Source organism: Rhipicephalus microplus, chromosome 4 (assembly GCF_043290135.1).
Source record: "Rhipicephalus microplus isolate Deutch F79 chromosome 4, USDA_Rmic, whole genome shotgun sequence".
NCBI classification, from domain to species: Eukaryota; Metazoa; Arthropoda; class Arachnida; order Ixodida; family Ixodidae; genus Rhipicephalus; species Rhipicephalus microplus.
Window position 1 is genome coordinate 143,148,839 of NC_134703.1, and position 20,624 is coordinate 143,169,462.

Below are 20,624 nucleotides of genomic sequence, written 5' to 3' on the forward strand. Positions count from 1 at the left end.
GCTCAGGCAGAGAAGAAAACATTGAGGGTGATCAGTGACGAGAAGCTTAAAAGGCAATGCTTTGAGATCAAGATCATCACCAGAGATACATTCTCATCCAGCTGACGCGTTGAATGTAAAAAAAAGGAACACTAGCCTGTGGAGGTGACAAATGTTTAAACAGAATATTTGCTTTCGTTGTCGTCAGTAGTTTTAGGGGCGAAGCTCCTTATGGCGTGGCTTGTGCGTCCCTCGTAGTACGTAACCACCAGTGGCATACACCCGAAATACGTATAACATTTGACCTCCAAGGTGGTGCCGGTGAGAGATTTCTTCTGTGCGTTGTTTAACAATGAAAAATAGTGCTAAATGTACATGCCAATGGCTGCTAATGGGGAATGAGAGACAGGAGCATTGGGATTTTAGTCAACGCGCACGCTGCGATCCCCATTAGCAGCCATTGGCATGTACATTGAGCACTATCGGACAAGAAAGGGTTGCTACACCATACTCGCTGGGTGTAACCTCCTTAGTTTTAGAAAGGTTTAGCAAGCGTTGAGCCGCAGGGCCATGAATACAATGAACTAGTATATACCATGAATGAACTTGACGTAGTTAAAGGCGGGAAGTAGGTACGAAGTGCAAGCCGTAAGAAAGTAAAAGCCGAATTCTCCTGTATCTCATTTCCCATGCAGCCATTGGCATGTACATTGAGCTCTATCTGCCAGGAAACGGTTGCTACGTTATACTCGCTGGACGTAACCTCCTTGGTTTTAGAAAGGTTTAGCGAGTGTTGGGCCGCAGTGCCATATAATACAGTGAACTAGTATATACCATGAACTCGAGGTGGTTAAAGGTGGGAAGTAAACCCGAAGCGCAAGCTGTTAGAAAGTGTGCGTGTGCCACCTCTCGTTTAGTCCTTGGAATGTCCGCTGGATGGCGGTGTTTCTATATGGGAAATATATGAAGAAAAGATGCGAGATGGTGGTACTTGGAGTGTTGAATAGATGGACGAACGGACACACAGACAGATGCATGAATGGGCGCATGAACGGACGCAGGGGCGGACGCATGGACGAACGCAGGAACGAACGCACGCACGGACGGGCGGATGGACGCATGGACGGTCGCACAGACGGAAGGAAGCAAGAACGAATGGACGGACGAATGCTTCTCCCCACTCTCCATCACTCACTCCGTGGATATGCTGCCAATTTTTTTGTGATAGCTCATTGCGTTGGCCCTAGTTATACATTGTTGTAAGCTTAAAATATCGCTATAAAGTTGCCGTCATTTTAGTTAGGCCTACTTTGACTTTGGGGCATCTCCCTGAAGATTTTAGTTTGATTATCGCTTTGAACTGTACGAACAATTGCGTCGGCATCTAAGAATGTACCATCGGCTGAACTTTTCAGAAACTTCAATATGATGCCTTTTAATATGGTTAGGTGAGGTTAGTCGCAGTCATCATCATCAGCCTGACTACGTCCACTGCAGGACAAAGGCCTCTCCCATGTTCCGCCAGTTAACCCGGTCCTGTGCTTGCTGCTGCCAATTTATACCCGCAAACTTCTTAATCTCATCTGCCCACCTAATCTTCTGTCTCCTCCTAACCCGCTCCCCTTCTCTGGGAATCCAGTCAGTTACCCTTAATGACCAGCGGTTATCCAGTCTACGCGCTACATGCCCTGCCCATGTCCATTTCTTCTTCTTGATTTCAGCTATGATATCCTTAACCCCAGTTTGTTCCCTAATCCATTCAGCTCTCTTTTTGTCTCTTAAGGTTACACCTACCATTTTTCTTTCCATTGCTCGCTGCGTCGTCCTCAATTTAAGCTGAACCCTCTTTGTAAGTCTCCAGGTTTCTGCTCCGTAGCTAAGTACCGGCAAGATACAGCTGTTATATACCTTCCTCTTGAGGGATAGTGGCAATCTACCTGTCATAATTTGAGAGTGCTTGCCGAATGTGCTCCACCCCATTCTTATTCTTCTAGTTACTTCAATCTCGTGGTTCGGCTCTCCAGTTAGTACCTGCCCTAAGTAGACATAGTCTTTTACAACTTCAAGTGCGCTATTACCTATCTCGAAGCGCTGCTCTTTGCCGAGGTTGTTGTACATTACTTTCGTTTTCTGCAGATTAATTTTAAGACCCACCTTTCTGCTCTCCCTGTCTAACTCCGTAATCATGGTTGCAATTCGTCCCCTGAGTTACTCAGCAATGCAATGTCATCGGTGAAGCGCAGGTTACTAAGGTATTCTCCATTGACTCTTATCTCTAACTGTTCCCATTCTAGGCTACTGAAAACCTCCTGTAAGCACGCGGTAAATAGCATTGGGGAAATTGTGTCCCCCTGCCTTACACCCTTCTTGATTGGTATTCATTGGTATTCTGTTGCTTTCTTTATGAAGCACTATGGTAGCACTATGAAGCACTATGGTAGTAGTCGCAGTACTAGTGCACAAAATAATGAATAATAGCGTACCCTTTCACGCATCAATCTTCCTTGTATGTGGGTATGTGCCGAAGGTGATTGACAGTATCTACGCAGGAATGACGAGAACACACATCGGTAATTTAAACACGTGTGTCAGTCACTTTTGACACATACTCGCATACCGGTGGCACATACCCACAAGACGGTATGTGCCACTGTTTGGTGCGATGTGTTTGACGACGTAATGTGCTGTAATGGTGACATTCTTGATGTCTTAACTAGTGCGTCATATTCGTCAAACCATCTTACACTCCCATTATAGTTTAGATTCACGACAAGGGGGTGATCACGAGAGCACGCAGACGTAAGCAGCTACATAGATAGATAGATAGATAGATAGATAGATAGATAGATAGATAGATAGATAGATAGATAGATAGATAGATAGATAGATAGATAGATAGATAGATAGACGTAGAAAGATGCTAAAAGTGAGCGCTGTGCTAAAAAAATGCTTCACATTTAGTAGTAGTAGTAATAGTAGTAATAGTACTTTATACTTTAATGGCTCACATCGCCAAACATTTTACCTTCTCTTATTAGGCCGTTATGGTTCATGGTCAATCTCATATTTATACACAGCCAACCGAGCTCAACCACATGCAACCAGCCCAGCACGTCTCTCACTTGTAACGCGTTCGCACCAGATTGGCTGCCTAATGCCAGTACAGCGTCTATTTTTTGAACCACTGTCGTTTAATCTTTCATAACAAGCTTACTGGAGCACAATTCTTCTGCGTTGCATGATGCGGTACACGGATCATGATTTAGTATGAGGGAAATATTTATCTGCCACATATGCGTTATTTATACCTAGAGCTGTGCAAATAGCAAACATTTGAGTGTGAGGTGATTTCGAATATTGAAATGTGATGGCTAATCAAATCAAATATTTTTTCGAATATTTCAAGAATATGTTTCGAAGTTCCATGCGAAATCGAGAAAAAAGTTGGAGAGGCTTTCTAAGCATATTTTCATAAGATATAGCAACATTAAAGTGCGTCTTTTTGCCAATTTGATGAAGCGATGGTGAGTTGTATTTCATTGTTGTCTTCTCAAACTTGAGGCAATACATACGCGCATTGTATTAGCAAATGATTTCGTGCAACCAAAGTGTTGCCGACATCACTACACGTGAAAGGCTAAAATTATGTTTGCTTAACCTCCCTTCTACCAACTTCTGCTGAAGCAAAACTGATGTGGCAGACAAAAATGTGTTCCGATCGAGTAAGGAGTTGGAAATCTGCCTCGTAGAAGTCAACAAACAAGAATTTGAATCTTTGAAGGGTAAAAATCTCCAGCTTACAATTTTTCGTACTCTCTGCTCAAACTTGAGGTACAGACCAGCTTTGAGCCCCCACCTCTACCACGCCAATCATCTCCATGTTAGAAAAAGCGTTTTCTTGATTCAATGAACTTGCGACTGTAGCGAATTTTGAAAGACAGCTTTGCCGCAGCACGGAAATGTGGTGATAAGAAGCATACTTCAGGTTTGAAAAGGTCACTTCCAATGGGACATTGACTGCATTTGTCTTTCGGAAGTTCGAATACTAAAAATTCCTGTGCGAAAGAATCGAATATATCGAAAAACATTCAAAACTTCGAATATTCACATTCCTTTATTTATAATAATGTGCCTTCTACATATTGACGACCGGCAGTAGGGCAACTTTTACAAGTTTAAACGACTAGAGAAAACATTCACCATGTCTGCGCACTAGAAAACCCTAATTAACTTACGCTATAAGAGATTCGAATAACGCAGGCGCCATCTCGGCTCACTAAAAGCTAACTAGAGGCTAACCAGAAGTTATCCTGTCTACTAACCTCTGTTGACTTGGCACACGCTGCAGGTGTCATAGTTGTATTGCACCGACCTTGCAAGCCCTGCGGGCGCTCGTTTAATTGGCGCCATTTAACAGCAATTCACATCATAGACCGGGAGCTGTTTCGAAACCAGCTTGTTCGCAAGATACCAATTTTAAATGCATGTAAATGATATACTTTGAGCAAAGAAGACTGTTCCATGTCAGTCGCTCATTGCTTGGCAATTGATTTGCGCGAATGCTCTTGCGAACTTTGCGCATTTTTTGGCGCTTTGTACATGCGGCTCTTCCGACTGCTGCTCACCATGTCATTGCCACAGACCGAAAACAACTGTCATAGGAGATCATATTAAGGGAACGGGAAACCGATCAGAACGAGTGACTAGAACCCAGTAAAAATAGAAAAACCGTGAATTATCATCAGGCTGTTAATTTAGGCAATACAATGTTTTTCTTTAAAAGCCTGAACTAGTTGGTACTTGCCAACTTCGCACACTAATTTCTGGCCTAGACGCAAAGATTTTTAAACGAATTAGATACTCATACATGAATAATCAACCAAACATTCCGCATAACTTTTTTATCATTAATTTCAGGGTGGTTGTTTATATAGTGAAGTCCTTCTAGGCCGCATATCACGACGAGCCTAGTTTTTGAAAATCGAAAATATTGTGCGTAGTGTCAGAGATCCATCGTTGAATCTCCCGACAGCGATGCGGGAGGAACCACTACTGAGCGCTGCAGGTGCATCGGAAGGGCACCGCTTGTGCTGCGTGACGCAGAAACTTCTCTTTATGCACGTCTGCCTCCTTGTCGCACACGTTCAGATTCTCGCATTTCGCGCATCGCACAGAAGCCTTTTCGAGTTCCAGCATTCATAAATCTAATTCATGCCCTCGCGTGAGGGGCTGAACCCACAGCTGATATCATGCCAGGGGACAGGACACCGGCCATCGCGAGTATAAGACCAAAAAGGCTCTCACCTTAATATTGAAGTCCTGCACCGTTCAAAAGCTGAAATTGAAAATAATCAAATAACCACCGCATATCACGCGCGAAACGTCATTCGTCGGAACGCTCTGCTAGGATGACATGTAGGATGACATAACGCTTCTCGCTGGGTGAGGTTCTCGCGCGACGCGCCATCATTCGAATTAGGTAAGAAATTTGTGCATGACGCAGGACAGGGACTTTCAACGCTTCCGGTGTGCTCAGTTTATGTTTCTATGGCGTAGTGGAAATTCAACGATTGATCTCCGAAACTGCGCCCAATATTTTTGTCTATCAAAAACTTGGCTCGTCATAATTTGTGAAGTAGAATAACTTCGCCTGACAAACAACCACCCTAAGATTGATATGAAAAAAGTTAATAGAAATCATTTTCTTAGTTATTCATTTCTAAGTGATCAAATTAGGGGTAAAGTATTCTCTCCTCATCTTAGAAATCGTCTACTGACACGGCAAGTTCCTAACTGTTAAAGTTTTTTAAAGAAAAAATCTGTATCGCATAAGAAGTACACCCTGCACAGTGACTGACACCAGTGTTTTTTTTCTTGAATCGAAGGAAACATTGACTTTTAAATTGCGCACGAAAGTCATAGAAACTATAATGCGCACATTGTTACTACGGGAAGGAATTGTTCGGATACTGAGAAAAAATGGGCCTGGTTATTTTGCGTGGCCACGGTGACGCAAGCTGGCATGAAAGCACTAATCGCGAGGTATGCCGGAGCGGCGACTGACTTGTCACAGTTGGTGTGACAATCAATTACTTTCATTTTTCGTTGGTATTGATCAGAATTGATTGCCGCGCCTCTGCCAATCAGCAGTGTGAATGACCCGTCACAGAAGCAGTGTATTCAGAAACTATGTGATTAGCGATGACAAAGAAATTTGCACAAAAGGAGAACTAAGTGAAATTCTTACCGATCGTCGAAAGGAGAAGTAGGGCGAGAAGTGTTACTTTCATCGTGAGTCTCTCAGAGAACCGCGCAAAACGGCGCTAGGCCTCCCAGTGTAGAATGCACTTTATAATGCGGGAATGTTCGCAGCAGAGACAAGTTGCACGCTGTAGGTGCCCGGTGGGGATCAGTGCTGAGTACGATTGTGGTTTGGTGGCGTTGCCCTTTTCCCCACATACACCTAAGAGTTAAGTGCGCCCTAAGCTACGCTAGACATCAGTCGACAACTAAGCTAATCTAGTGTCAACTACGTATACATTACTTTAGAACATTTCGTTTTAAAAAGTGCACATTCGTGACAGGTATGTCAGCCGCTTTTCTATGACTTTCCAAATGGCAACGCCTGTGATAGGCCCAGAAAGTCACGAACCCCATCAAAAGAAATGCGAAGTAAAAATGAAAAAAAAGTAGCAGATTTTCGGCATTTTACACAGACGCACATTGTGAAAAAGGGCATAGATAGTCGAACTTTGTACGCATACACACGCACAATAAAAAGAACGAATCTGAGTAAAATGCCCATTTGTGGTTGTGTTATTAACAATATTACAGCCCAGATAGGGCGAAGGATGAGAGGTTATGTTATGTTAGGTTATTTCATTCTTTAACGTTTTCAAAAACTATGCGATCGTATTTAGAACATGAAATAATTGTAAAAGCGAATGTTTCACGACATAATATACAAACTTTAGAAAATTAAGCTTTACAGTTTTCTTAAAGTTAAGCGCTTGGAGGCAAGTCAAAACCACCTTTCATTATAAATATATATGTATCCTAGGGGACACAAAAGTGAGACGATAACTATCACAGTCCGCTGCTGAATTAGCCAAGATTAAGTAATTTACTTTTCTCGCACCTCGCTGTACAGGGCCCATGCTGTTACTCTCAGACGGCTCCAAACAAGAACCTTCCCGAGCCTTGCGTAACTGGACACAATACACCCAGAATGGTTCTCATCCCGGATTGCCCCTTGTGTGGCAGTTATGCGGACTTTGAGCATGTCTTGTGGGAATGCGCATTTGCCGGTCCCCCTTTCCAAGAAGAGGAAATGAACAAGCTGATTAAGGTCCAGGACCTCACCTCTCAAATCCTGGCCGTCCAGAGGGCCAGCGCGAAGGCGTTCAGGTTTAACCTGACCATCCCCGAGTGGGCCTAGCCAGGTGACACCGAGTTAACTCGCGTCTATTGTGAACCTAATAAAGTTATTTCACTCACTCGCTCACTTAGAAAAATAAGTTAGCATGTTTGTATAGAAAAATTTGAGGCAGTCATATTTTACACAAAGCCACTTGGTAAAATTTTTCTAGCATGTCGGGGCTTCGAGACACCCTGCTGCAAAGTTTAAATTGTGGTTTGCATGATCGCGCGTGAAAGACAGCCAGCACCAGAGCAAGGCTCCTCCCTTAAGTGCCGTTTCTGTTGCGTGCGTCGTCTAATCTGACAACGGGTTGAAGACACAGGCAAAATAAATAACGGGCGCCCTTTAACGACCAGCTGGGCAGAGTAAACAATGACCGTTTGTCACATCGGAGAAGAACAATGGGATGATCTTAACTACCCAGCATGCGTCACAATGAAAACCACAAATAAATATTGCAGTAGGAAACCTCAGAGCACAGACATGCTAAAAGAGTTATTTCAAGTGAAAGTGTCTATAAACGCGACTGCTTGAACTTATCAATAAAGACATGCTTGCTTGCGGCTGTCACTAAAGAGTCGCAGTTTCGCCAACAGGCCGAAGTGATGAATGCGATAAACACATACTCGAATGTTTTACGAACCAAGACAAGTATTTTTACGAGCAGTATTAATTGTAGTAAACACGCGCGTGCTGAGTAACCAAGTTTACTGCGGTGCAGCCAGAGCAGATGACAACAAGGCTCATGCGTAGTGACGGTGTTGATGAGAATTGCTTCCTGTGGGCAGCGCATGCTGGCACTAAGGGCTATACGTTGTGTGTCGCCACTGGTGGCAGTTTGTTATGTGCAGAACGCATATATATGTAGACTGCTGCTCCAGGTACACTTTTGTCACCGTTTTTTCGTGTTGAGAGTGCAGCCCGTAGAAGCTCCCGCCTGCTGTAGGGGCTTTAGTGGGGGCAAGAGCCGCAATAGCGTGGCTGCCATAAGACCCCCCCCCCCCCCCCCCTTGTTCGCTCACGAGATAAGCGATAAGCGCATGCGCCGACAACCCTGGCCGGAAAATCGATGTTCGCTCCGCCGAGTATTATATATATATATATATATATATATATATATATATATTGTCGCGAGAGGAAACGATAGGTACAAGCGAGCACGCAGCGGACATGGCCGTCTGACGCTCATACTGCGACACCCGCTGCCGAAGCATGCGCTCCATAATTGTGGCCTGACGTATGAACTCGGACACAGTCGTAGGAGGGTTGCGCACAAGGCCCGCGAAAAGTTGCTCCTTTAGGCCTCGCATTAGCAGGCGCACGTTCTTGTCTTCTGGCATGTGGGGGTCAGCCCGTCGAAACAATCGCGACATTTCTTCGGCGAACATGGCGACGCTCTCGTTCGGCATTCGAAATCGCGAAGAAAGTGGCTGCTCCGCTCTCTCTTTCTGTTCGGGGTTACTGAACGCCTCGCGAAGCTGCCGATGGAATTCCTGCCAACTTGTGAATGAAGTTTCGTGGTTCTCATACCACAGTCTTGCCGCGTCTAAGAGGGAGATATACACGTTCTTCAACTTACGGCGATTGTCCCGGTGACCCGGTCGAAATGGTCAAGCCAGTCTTCGACATCCTTACTGGCATCACCATGGAATGGGTTGGGCGTGCGAGGCGTGTTGATGACACAGGGTACGCTAGCGAGTGGGTCATGGTCAGTTTTGGTTGCGGATGTAGCAAACATTGTCCTCACGGAACTTGCCAAGGGACCGTACTGGGGTGGTAGTCCTTGAAGGCGGCGGCTGCTTCGATAGATATCAGCAGATCCTGTTACACTGGTGGTGGTTGCTTCTGGTTCAGGACCAGCAGGCATAAGACGTTGCAGTACAGTACCCAGCACCTCCACTCGCGAGAGGAAACGATAGGCAAGATCTTGAAGGGGAGGACTGTTTACTCAGCCACAGCTGCCATTCACTTCTTCGCTCTCGTCTTCTGCCACCAAGACAGCGTGGCATTATATATATATATATATATATATATATATATATATATATATATATATATATATATATATATATATATATATATATATATATATATATAAGGGAACGAAGTGTATACCTAAGGGCTCGTTTTCCGTGTTTTGACACAATAATAATGAGATCTAACAGACAGTAATGCCAAGGAATGCATAGGGTAAGTTATTAGAACAAATGGAATGTCAATAAGAAAGAAAAGTGGCTGAAAAAATAACCAGCCGTGAGCAGGAATGCCTTGGCATTACTGTCTATTAGATCTCATTAATATTCTGTCAAAACACGGAAAAACGAGCCCTTAGGTATACACTTCTTTCCCTTATTCATTAACGAGGGTCTCGTACTGACAGACTTGGTATCATTAGGTTATATACGAGGGACTATTGGTGAGCTGCCCGGTCGTAATAAGTTCACGTGCTACGTGACGCCACACATGCGCATAAAAGGGTGTTTCACACTCGCCGCTTGGCCTATAGATGGCGCTGACCGACATTCCTACTTCTAAATTCACATATAAACCCCAAGGGTGGGGGAAGGCCGCTTTGATAGCTCAGTGGTTAGAGCATCGAACGCGTTATTCGGAGGTCGTAGGTTCGATTCCTGCTCTCGGCTGGTTATTTTTTCACCCACTTTTCTTTCTTTCTATTGACAGTCCATTTGTTCAAATAACTTCCCCTATACATTTCTTGGCATTACTGTCAGTTAGATCTCAAATATATATATATATATATATATATATATATATATATATATATATATATATATATATATATATATATATATATATACTCATCTCCTGATGAAGGGAGGACCCCTCCCGAAACTGTCGGGAAATGAATATATCCTTTTTTGTTGACAACGCTCCCGTTGTGCCATATCCCATACCTTCACGAAGACTAACTGGCCCATTGAATTATTACTGGTATGGTAAGATGGTATATATAATTGCTATCTCAATAAAGAAAGTTATTAAGCCATTGTTTATTGGGTGGTTGACAGCGCTAAGTACTGTTTCAGTTTGTGTTGCCTTAAATAACTTCGTACCCTGGATATGCAAGTTGTCTGAAAAGGGGGTTTTCGTTTTTCTAGCACTGAATCCTAAGAAAACTATAAATTCCACTTTGTACACCTGGTATAAGTGTTATAGTCCGAGACCTGTTTCCCCTGAGTATATAAGTATAATGCAAAGGTAGTTTTTATGTTCTTCCTAGTGCTGACGTCAAAGAAAACTGCAAAGCATAACTTCGCACCCCCAGTACAAGCGTTATAGACATGTAGAAAGCTATTTCCACTTCCGAGAACAGTGTACAATATTTGATGTTTGTTCCAAACCCGGCGCTCAACGCATGTTTCACAGGGGTCAATCCAGACACCTCTATATTTCGTAAATAAAAAGAAGGCACAGTTTATGACATAGTCGTAAAAATAACCTACTTGCAAACAATCATATTCTCACCAGGCTGCATCTGTAAAGACTGTGTCTGTCGTTATACTGATGAACTGAATTTTGTAGAAAGATGCAAAGTAGTGGCATGATGTTTCTTCGAGCTTCCCAATTCCCGCTTTACTTATGACGCAGATCAGCCTGGAAAAAACCCTACCGTTGACTGAAAAGTCAGCGGTTGGACTCCGTGAACAGCAGTCTGATTTCAATTACAGCGTAATGCTAGAGGCCTGTGTATTATGCATTTCACTTTGGGACCTCCTTTTTTATACTAAACACAAGTCACATTCTTGTATTCGTAGCAATAAAAAATCTGAAATCTGAAATCTGAAATTGTCATGGCAAGTAAAGAACAACACAAGGTGGCAACTTCCCCAGCTATCTACTGTGACGTGTCTAATAAAAAATGGCGGCTTTGGAACGCAAGATATCACAAATTATCAGCTTAAAAAGAAGATTGGTGGGATTACTTCATGGTTAATAAAAACACCGTAGCTTGCAGTAACAAAAAATAATTGCAGGTACACTTGAATGGGAGCTACAATATTGAGATGCGTGGGGAACTGTGTGATCTTTATGCGAAAAAAAAAAAGCTCTCTTAGAGCCTTCATAAAAATTGTTGACTTGTTTAGCCATAAATTTCATGTCCGAAGTGGCAGGCTATAACGAGATACTGCTCTTTTATACGAGTATACCCTTTATTAGTGCTAATGGGCATCTTTTGATGTTAGACTAGTCCAACCAAGCTTGTTCCACACTCCGTGTCCAGGCATTCTTTGCCGATAAAGAATGACACTGATTTACGCATTGTTAAGCGCTGCACTAATCAATCTCTCCCTTGACCGCAGAGACCAACGCTTATGTTGCCCCACTCGTTCAATTAAATTTTCAGTCGTACTCATGAGGTACTTTCCGGTGTGGAATGCGATGTGGACACATGAGCTACTTTTCAGTGAGTACTTTCCATTGTTAAAAACCCCACACACTCAAACAAAACCAAGAAGTGAACTTGATTAACTACATTACCATTAAATCGCACAAAACAGGTTCACTAAATATGCCATATGTGAAGTATTTTACTGGAATATCAAGAATTAATTTCAGCATTTCTGCAGTTGACAAGAAAAAAATCACAGCATATCCACAGAGTTAATGATGATGGGTGGGGCGAAGCGTCCGTCCGTCCGTCCGTCCGTCCGTCCGTCCGTCCGTCCGTCCGTCTGTCTGTCTAGCCACCTGACCAGCCACCTAGGACTTTTAGCTCTCCTGTCTGTCTCGATGCTGCTATTCGATACCTAAATTGCAATGGCATAACATGACTGTGAGACGAGCCGAATTGACTGGCCATATCAAGAAAATCATGACATATATGTCATGAATGTCATAATTTACATTTCATGCTCTTGCTGCACTTGCGGTGGTTTCGTTCACATGGCAATTTGTAAAACTGGTATGGTATGACATGACTGCAAAACCATGACATGCAGCTCATGAGTTTCATGTTATGACTTGTCATAACTAAATTCCACGCTCATGGTGCGCTCGTCATCGTTTCGCTAGATTCACATATACCAAATTTTCTATTGCGAGACGTGAATAGTTGACGAAGGTGCATGACTCGTGCAAACATGATAAGCATGAGAGACGTGTGATGCTTCTGCAATCAACGAGAAATACGTTATGTATGAGTGATAAAACGAGCTGAAGTGGCTCTGTCAACGCGATAGCCATCTCCGAAGTGACACCGGTGACCTGTCAGCCTTCAGCACAACCAGCTTCTTTGAAGCATATTTGTGATTGGAAACTGCACGTAAAAGTCATGAACCTTTTCATTAATGACATTATACCGTCATCAATATTTCGGTTGCCTACTATTGCTGATACCATCGCACTAAAGATCGGGTATGGCGGAGACTCGTTAAGCGAGCGCGAGTTGCAGCGCAATAAAATGGAGTCCCGGAACAGGATTCTGTCCAGTCCTCTCTTGATCTACATGTTCTAATTTATTTTTTTATTCATTCATTCACCAATTAATTATTTAATTAATTAATTAATTAATTAATTAATTAATTAATTAATTAATTAATTAATTATTTAATTAATTAAACTTAATGTCATCGGCGTCTTTAACGAGAGCGGTTCTTGGCGCTTCGCCATCGCAGTGGTTTTCGAGAATAGAATCCCCAGTGAGACCCCGCCTGGGCAACAGGTGCGTTGCAAGGATAACTAAGAACAGATGCATGCCTGGGGACCCATATATTTTAGACAAGAAACAAGGGTGCTGTTTTTGAATACAGTGCTCGCTGCACTTTAATCCATTATTATTCCTTCAGCCTGCTGTCCTTCCTGAGCAGGCAGTACCTACTATTGTTCCTCTTATTAGGGGGCAGACCACCAAGTTATCTATCATGCTACATTTCGCCTGTCTGCATTGTCGTATGCAGTGGTACCTTTTCGATGCATATCTAAAAAAAAAACTTAGCGAAAGTAGTGTCCGCAGACTTTTTTGTGCATATTTTCATTATGTGCAGTGTAATAAATTTGAGTTCTTGTGACCATTGAATACAACTGAAATATCATAACTTTGGCATGACTAGGCGTCGTTCTGTCCTAAATATGAAGAACACAAGCATTGTACATGCTTAATAACCTGCGTATGCGTGAAGCAAATAAGCAAAGCTGCAGATATTACAGGCATACGCTGTTGGTTGCAATTGAATCAATCTGCGGAAGATACCACGAACGAAGAATGATAGTTCGAAGAATAAGCTTTCTTGTAAAACCGAGACAAAGCGAACGGTAGTACACTTAAAGCTTGCTGTCTGATTATGAGTCGGTATTAAATTTACTGGCGTTGACTTGAAGCGCACTCGTGGAGGACTCGACAGCGATTGCCTTATTTCAAGCCCTCAGCGATCAGGGGCTTTTGAAGAGTAATTTGATTTCAAATTTCGTGCTATAGTGCACACAAAATGACGTCACTTGTTTACGGGTTATTACGTCAAATGCAGGTTATTTTTGTTCCGTCGGAAGTATTCTCTCCTCACAAAGTTGGAGCTGAGCCCCATGAGCAGCTGATCAGCTGCCATTTTCTGAACTTGTGGGCTTCTATGGAGCCTTCGCTACCAGTTGTATATATACCTTGGTGAATACTCAGCACGCGTAATATAGTATTAGCTATTTGTTGATCATTGTCACGATATGGCGTGACGGTGCCCGACCTTTCGCAGAAAGCAGTTTGTGCCACAGATCGGCAGTCACTGACCCCATTCAAGACCCAGAGATTGACGTAATCGAATAACATTTTTAGTGAACTGAAAACGTCCTGGCTTGTCCGAATAACTTCGTAAGGAAGCCATCAGCGAAGGAAAAAACGCGTAAGGCATACGCAATGCGCTAGCTCGCGCGCGTGAAGTTTTTGAAGGTACTCCATACCCCCTGATAAGCCTAGCACCGGTTGCGTGGTAGTTAGACCTTTTGCTCTGATACAAGTGAATCAACTGAAAGACAACGAAATGAATCCAACACAAAACGCGCGTGCCATAAATCTGTATGTCGCAACCTGTTTTTCAGGTATGTCGTCAAAGACTCGTGCCATCACGTCATGTGGTGTAGAATGTAGCATAGAAATGAAGTTGATGAAACAATATCTATTGCATGCGATGACATTTCGTCATTTATGTTGCTTCATTGAAGCGATCGCATCACCGTATATCATATAATGAAGTGTTCAACCTGTTGTATGTATCGTAACCCACCCCTTATGTAATACCCCCTGGTGGGGTCTTTAAGGAATAAAAGTGAAATTGAAAGTAGACGACGTGCGTATGCATAGTGCTCGCATGATAATCTTTCTCTGATGTTCGTCATACAATGACGTTTTGTCAGGGAATCATGGGTGCTTATGCAGGTAGTGATCACAAGATATCCAAAATGTAGATAGCTAAGTAGACGGGCCGATGGGGTCAAAAAATTCACAAGGCAGTGGCTCGAATCACGAAATGAAGGGGCCGTGCAACACTTTTTCGACATGGCAAAAAACAAAAAGCGGCCGAACGATAGCCGAGGCTCCTAACAACACGTGAGCCAACCGGATAGCGCAGCGCGTAGCCAAAGGTTTACCATTATTATAAAAGTTAGCTTGAAATCACTCCGTTTCGTCTAGAAATAATGCCATATATCTAAATGACTATGCCCTATATCGTAGTTTTACGCCAATTGGCTGATTTGAGCACTGTGAGCCGCAGAGTTACTGCAGCCGCCATGGGAGGCCGCCACGTGCACGCGCACAGGCGCGCCATTGTTCTAAAAGTACGTCACGCGCTCGAAGAAGAAAAACAAAGAGCCCTTCAATTCATGACACGCACATGACGTAAGTTCCTTCACCCGTACCACTTCTCTCTACTTAGCATCCCGCGAACTCATCGGTAGGAGAGATGAGAAAAAACAATTACAACGGGTGACGAATTCCTATAGCTCTCTCAGGCTGCAAAATTGATCGTCATTTCTACAATAAAAACTTCTACTACTGACTCCGCTGAGTCCACTCGTGCTTGACAGATTCTAGAAAAAAGATTTTGTGGTTTGAATCATGAAGCAATGAAGTCCTTTGATAAAGTATTTGGACGGATTTCTGGAAAAGCGTTGCAGGGCCTTTTTAAGTGAGTACTTAGCGTGAACTTGAGCAATGAGCCTTAAAAAGTAAGAGCTCTACAAATCTACGATAAAGAATAACAAACTTACGTATATTATGGGCCGCACAAAATAACGTCAAGCGCGCGTCATGAAGCAATGAATAAAAAGCGCTTAAAAATTCGCAAAGATCACGATAGCGTCCTGTGCAGTGCGCCAGCTTGCTACCAAAACTGGCATTTACGCTCAGGGTTCATTAGGGTGCCACTCGCGCACTGGAAGGCGTCCGCGAACTCTGGCATGTTCATCAGCGGAACCACGCAACGGGCCCAGTTGGGTGCGTACGGCTTGGAGCTGTCCCGTTCGCGCGGGGGCACTCTGGGATCGCACATCTTGGCACAGTGGCCGAGGAAGAAGAGCTGAAGCTCGGAGAAGCCGGCCACTTTGCGAGTGCCCCCTCTCTCGGATGCGCCTGTGATATTCCGCAGGGCGTTGAAGGCCACGCGGACACCCATGTCGTCTGCCAGGTCCTCCGAGTCCATTGGATTCAGCGCAAGCGAGCGTTTCTTGAGTGCCTGAAGGGATCGCGGTGCGCATGCGCGGGCTTTGTTAGAAGACGAACTGCGCAAATTATTGTGGAAAAGCGCGCACCTCGAAGTCGTGCGGGATGGGTTTCGGCAGTACACTGTGGCATTGTACGGGCTAAAAATGCCCTCAGGACACCATGCGTTAAATGAGGGAATCCCGCTGAAATGTCACAGCTGTCAGGTGCCATTTTCTCCGTCTTTTTTTTTTCACTAACAACGGAGCAGACATATTTTTCGGAAATGAGAATAATGGCCAAGCGGCTTACCTCGTCACATTTATGACAACGCTGCCCTACGCTTTTTTGCCTCACGACACTGCAAAACGGTGTGGAAACTGTTTCTCTATCGCTCAACACCAATCGTTAGCAAGTTTCAGTGCCAGCTTCAGATGCATATCGGGGCTCTAAGTTTAATATTAATGTGACCACGGAACGTTTACGTCAATGTAAGATGCTTTTCTGCGTAAAACGACAACCTAAAATAGGGTCGCACATTTTTTGGGAGGCGCCGACATTTTGACAAGTGCGACATTGCTCTGGAATAGGGCTTACCAGTCGATGGATAGACCGCAGGCACGAAGTCTGTTCCGTATATACTTTCGTAGCCTCCTTGGGCCACCAGTTGCTTTTCGCGCCGTGCTCATCGTACAATCTTCCGGTCACGTCGAAGCCGTGCATCATTTCGTGGCCCATTAACTGCGCCGTTGCATTCAATAATTAGAACAATCGTTAGAGACTTTTCTACGTAGGGCGTATCCACTATCTCTCAACACTACACATGCTATAACTGACTCTTTCATGGAAGCATAGCGAAGAAGTAACGACATCATTTGTACCGTGTGAGTTCTCTCCTCAAATTCTAGCCGGTTCTTATCGGCAAATGATTGCAACGCGTAGCCAATACTAAATAAAAAGTACGCATGTATTTATTCAGACAACGATGAAAGCTAAAAGACCTCAAAAGTTATAAACGTTGTTATATTTCATATATTAGTTTTATTTTCCCAATTCACAAAACTGCTGTTTAGAAAAAACAAGTTTTAACAGGTGGTTGTGATGCACGAGTACAAAAAAGTAGGATATAGCTGAACTCGTCTACGAGTGAGAACATGATGCGTGAGATTGTTCTGAAAAACACAACGACAATCAACTGAACTAAATAACATGGCTGAACCCATCTATTTTAGCCGACCTGGTTGTACCAGGCAATCAATTCACATCAAAACTGAGCTGCAGGTGCTGTAGTTGAAACTGGCGCTACCGGTTTCGACTGTGCGGCCACCGCTTCCTCCGCAACCTAGGCAGTTGCGCAATCAATAAGTGTACCTGGGAACGAGGGGGTGACCAGTGTGGAAACTATAGTATGCCAACAAGCTCAGACCTAGAAGAGTGCCGTAACTAAAACTAGTGATATACAGTGGGCCACATTACTCTCACCCACATCTACCACAATGTATATATAGTTCGTAGTGCACTGAGTGCAGCAAACGATGACGCCAAGTTTTCCACTGATTCGATGTCTTCCTTGCGCAAATTTGAGTTGCCACTAAATATCGTTCTTTGAACTCCTTGCTTATCGGTTGTCGTAATCATGTCATCTGATTTTGCACGTGTCTATTAAAAGCTACAAATATTTCCTTTGGCAGCAAGAAGCAAAGGCGCCACTACTATGCAACACAAATGCTGTCAGGTAATCCGTAAGGTTTTCGAGCAAAATGCGTTCCTGGAGTGAGTCATTTACACATTGTACTCAGCTAATGCTGCTCAGGAATTACGTGCGGCCTGAATTGCTTACTGTGCCCTCTTCAGAGAGACCTCTCGGCGAAATGCTCTTTGTAAGGAATATTTTCCCGACAAAAATGTATTGCTGCTGGTTATTGACACGCACTTGATAAAAAAGGGGAAGGGGACACTTGGGCTTGGATTATTCTAGACCGAGTGATCCAGGCGTAATCGAACTCATGCGAAGCAAGTGATAAAGGGTTTGACATCTCAACCTGAATTACCTATCATTTCAAGTCCCCAAAGTTCTTAGCCAAACGGTTGTAATAATAGACCGATCCCACGAGATCATCTGCACGTGCGCGGGTTTCCGGCAGGGGTGCTGCCGCCATCTTAGTTGCAGTACTCGAGGTGCTGCTGGGGCGGCTGCTTGCTGCGTGTTTCAGGTGATTTGGCATTTGGCACGACTTATAGGTGCACAAGACGATTCAGTGTGGTGGAAACACGAGCACAGACTTCCTGTGCATGTTACTGTATTTCAGGTTACACTGCCTATCTTCCTGTTAAGAAGAAAAGAAACAGCTGACAACGGGCACATGTAACCAGGTCATCACGGCATTTTAATGCCCTTGCAGCGCTTCGCCGACATTAGTTATTAAAAAACGATAATTTGGTCCCTGTCATGAAGCGAGCAAAATTCATCTTTAGTGAACGTCAGCACGCAAGCGATACAAGTTACAGCATGCCGAAAAGAACCTCCCCAAACTGCACAATCAGAAGACGTGAAAAAAACAAACTGATGGGACAAAAAAAAAACTTTCTGCACATCTTTTTTTATGCAAGCAACACTTTTCATGTACACTGTGTTGTTAACGCAGGTTCTCAAAAACTATGATGCCTTAAACATGAATGCTTACCATGCGGTCACCATGAAGCAGACTATAGAAGCGCGTTTATGGGATGGCGACTGGCCGCCTGCCATTTCAAAAGTTCACCCTCACAAAAATCTTGTGAACGGCAAAATATTTCCTACTGCACAAAGGACGAGTCAGTCAGTAAGAGGCTATGGTGACCCATACATCACGGTGCAGCAATGTGTGGGTCACGCGACTACTATAGCAAATGCCTCAGCTTATTGATGGTTTGGCGCCGATATCGTCGTAAGACCTACCATTTCAAAACTGCCTTGCGCGCACGCTCATACAAGAAGCTAAGCTCTGCTACTTCTGTTGTCGCTCTTCGTTGCGTTCATGATGTCCAATTATGAAAGGAATGGGGCATTTTGGCGGCATCGATGGCTGCGTTGCTGGCATGGCACAGTTTTAGCCGTGCACTGCATGCATGTTGTGCAGCTGTGTAAACGTAGAACACGCACTTATAAGAATAGCTTGTATCACAGTTCTCACTCATGCAATACGCTTCACAGTCGTTGTGGCTTTTGGTGAGAGGTTTGTTTAGGTGATCTCTGTGTTGCCCTGAAAGTCGGTTGTATAGCAAATTTGCAGCCTCTGACGGCAATCGTTCCAGCAAAAGCTCGACCACGCGTTGCATGAAGTTCTGATGTTACTGATCGGATCGGCCTATCAGTCACGCAGACAACTTGATGCAGTATTGCTGTATTTAGAGCACTGCTAAACTAGCCTGCGTTATGTTATACACGCTGAATTAACGAACCCTTTGAATTACACGTTGTAAGAGCCTGGTATTTGCTGCTCCGCTGGACTTCGTTTATTGTCGAGTTTGATATTCTTTGACGACGCGTCAAATATTTGCGTCGTTTTGCTCCAGGCATCCCAGCACATAGCACGTCAAAACAATCATCATGATTCATCTAAACACGGCTGCTGAAGCTCGTTGATGAAGCTCGCCGATGCAGCCAAACGTACAGTCACAATCTTTTTGAGAGTGAACACAGAAGCGCGTGGCTTTCAGTGTTACTAGCGCCGCTTGGTGACAAGTCATGGTATCTGAGCACAGGCGCAAGCGGGGTAGCTTCACTTCGCACGCATCACGTCATCGCAGCGTTCGTTTGTCGTCTGCTAGCTGATTTTCAGCCTTTGTGCTATCCTATTATGATCGTAACGAAAATGTGGGCGCTTTCAGTTTAAATCCCTTGTCTCTTATGCCTGCCGTTTCACTTGGGTCTCGTCATTTTCTGTTTTTCCTGCGTTCTTCAAGTACAACGAAAAGGTGAAGGAACGCAAACACCCGAACTGTTATTTGGTGCACGTTTGACGAAAGACTGGTACGTTTATAGAAGTTGTGTCAGTAATCTGAAATAGTTTCACTTAATGTTACACTTGTATTTTCTGATGTCCCTCTTTGAATAACAAGAGCACTGCTGCCATTCTGGAAGGTACAAAAAATAGTGGCCCAAAGTTACGATGCCCTCGAAGATTCTGCCACTCTTGGCGAGCCTTGCGTTTGTCCGCAGTCGCCACGTAAACAGGGTGTCGCACATAGGTGATTTCGTGTGCATTCCCGCATATTTCACAAATTCTCGAGCTCGCCGGAAGAGCATCGCAATCCAGCGACTTTCTATGCGCTCGTTCAATACTTCGAGAATGTGCACCGGCGCCAGGTATGCTGCAACACAAAATGTGCATCGGAGAAAGCACTCACTAAAAGATCATCGATGACCCCCCCCTCCCCCAAAAAAAACCACCAGCAAAAATTAATAACATATTCTCAAGTTTACTTGTATATTGAGTGGAACGTAATTGGGAGTTATACATTGTTTTCCACTTTGAGGCACACGGCTTTCCTACTGCCGTGCGCGTGCAGCAGACGACACGTGCTAGAGCGCCTGAC

The 20,624-nt window shown here is 44.0% G+C and overlaps 1 protein-coding gene across 1 annotated transcript in view; it reads right to left on the reverse strand.

Moving 5' to 3' along the window:
- The window catches only part of LOC119172895 (neprilysin-1), a 40,284-nt gene that overhangs the window by 7,986 nt on the left and 11,674 nt on the right, over nt 1-20,624 (reverse strand). The window contains exon 6 of the mRNA XM_075891976.1: nt 16,644-16,787. Coding sequence (XP_075748091.1) covers nt 16,644-16,787 — 144 coding nt within the window. The remainder of the gene's footprint in view (nt 1-16,643; nt 16,788-20,624) is intronic.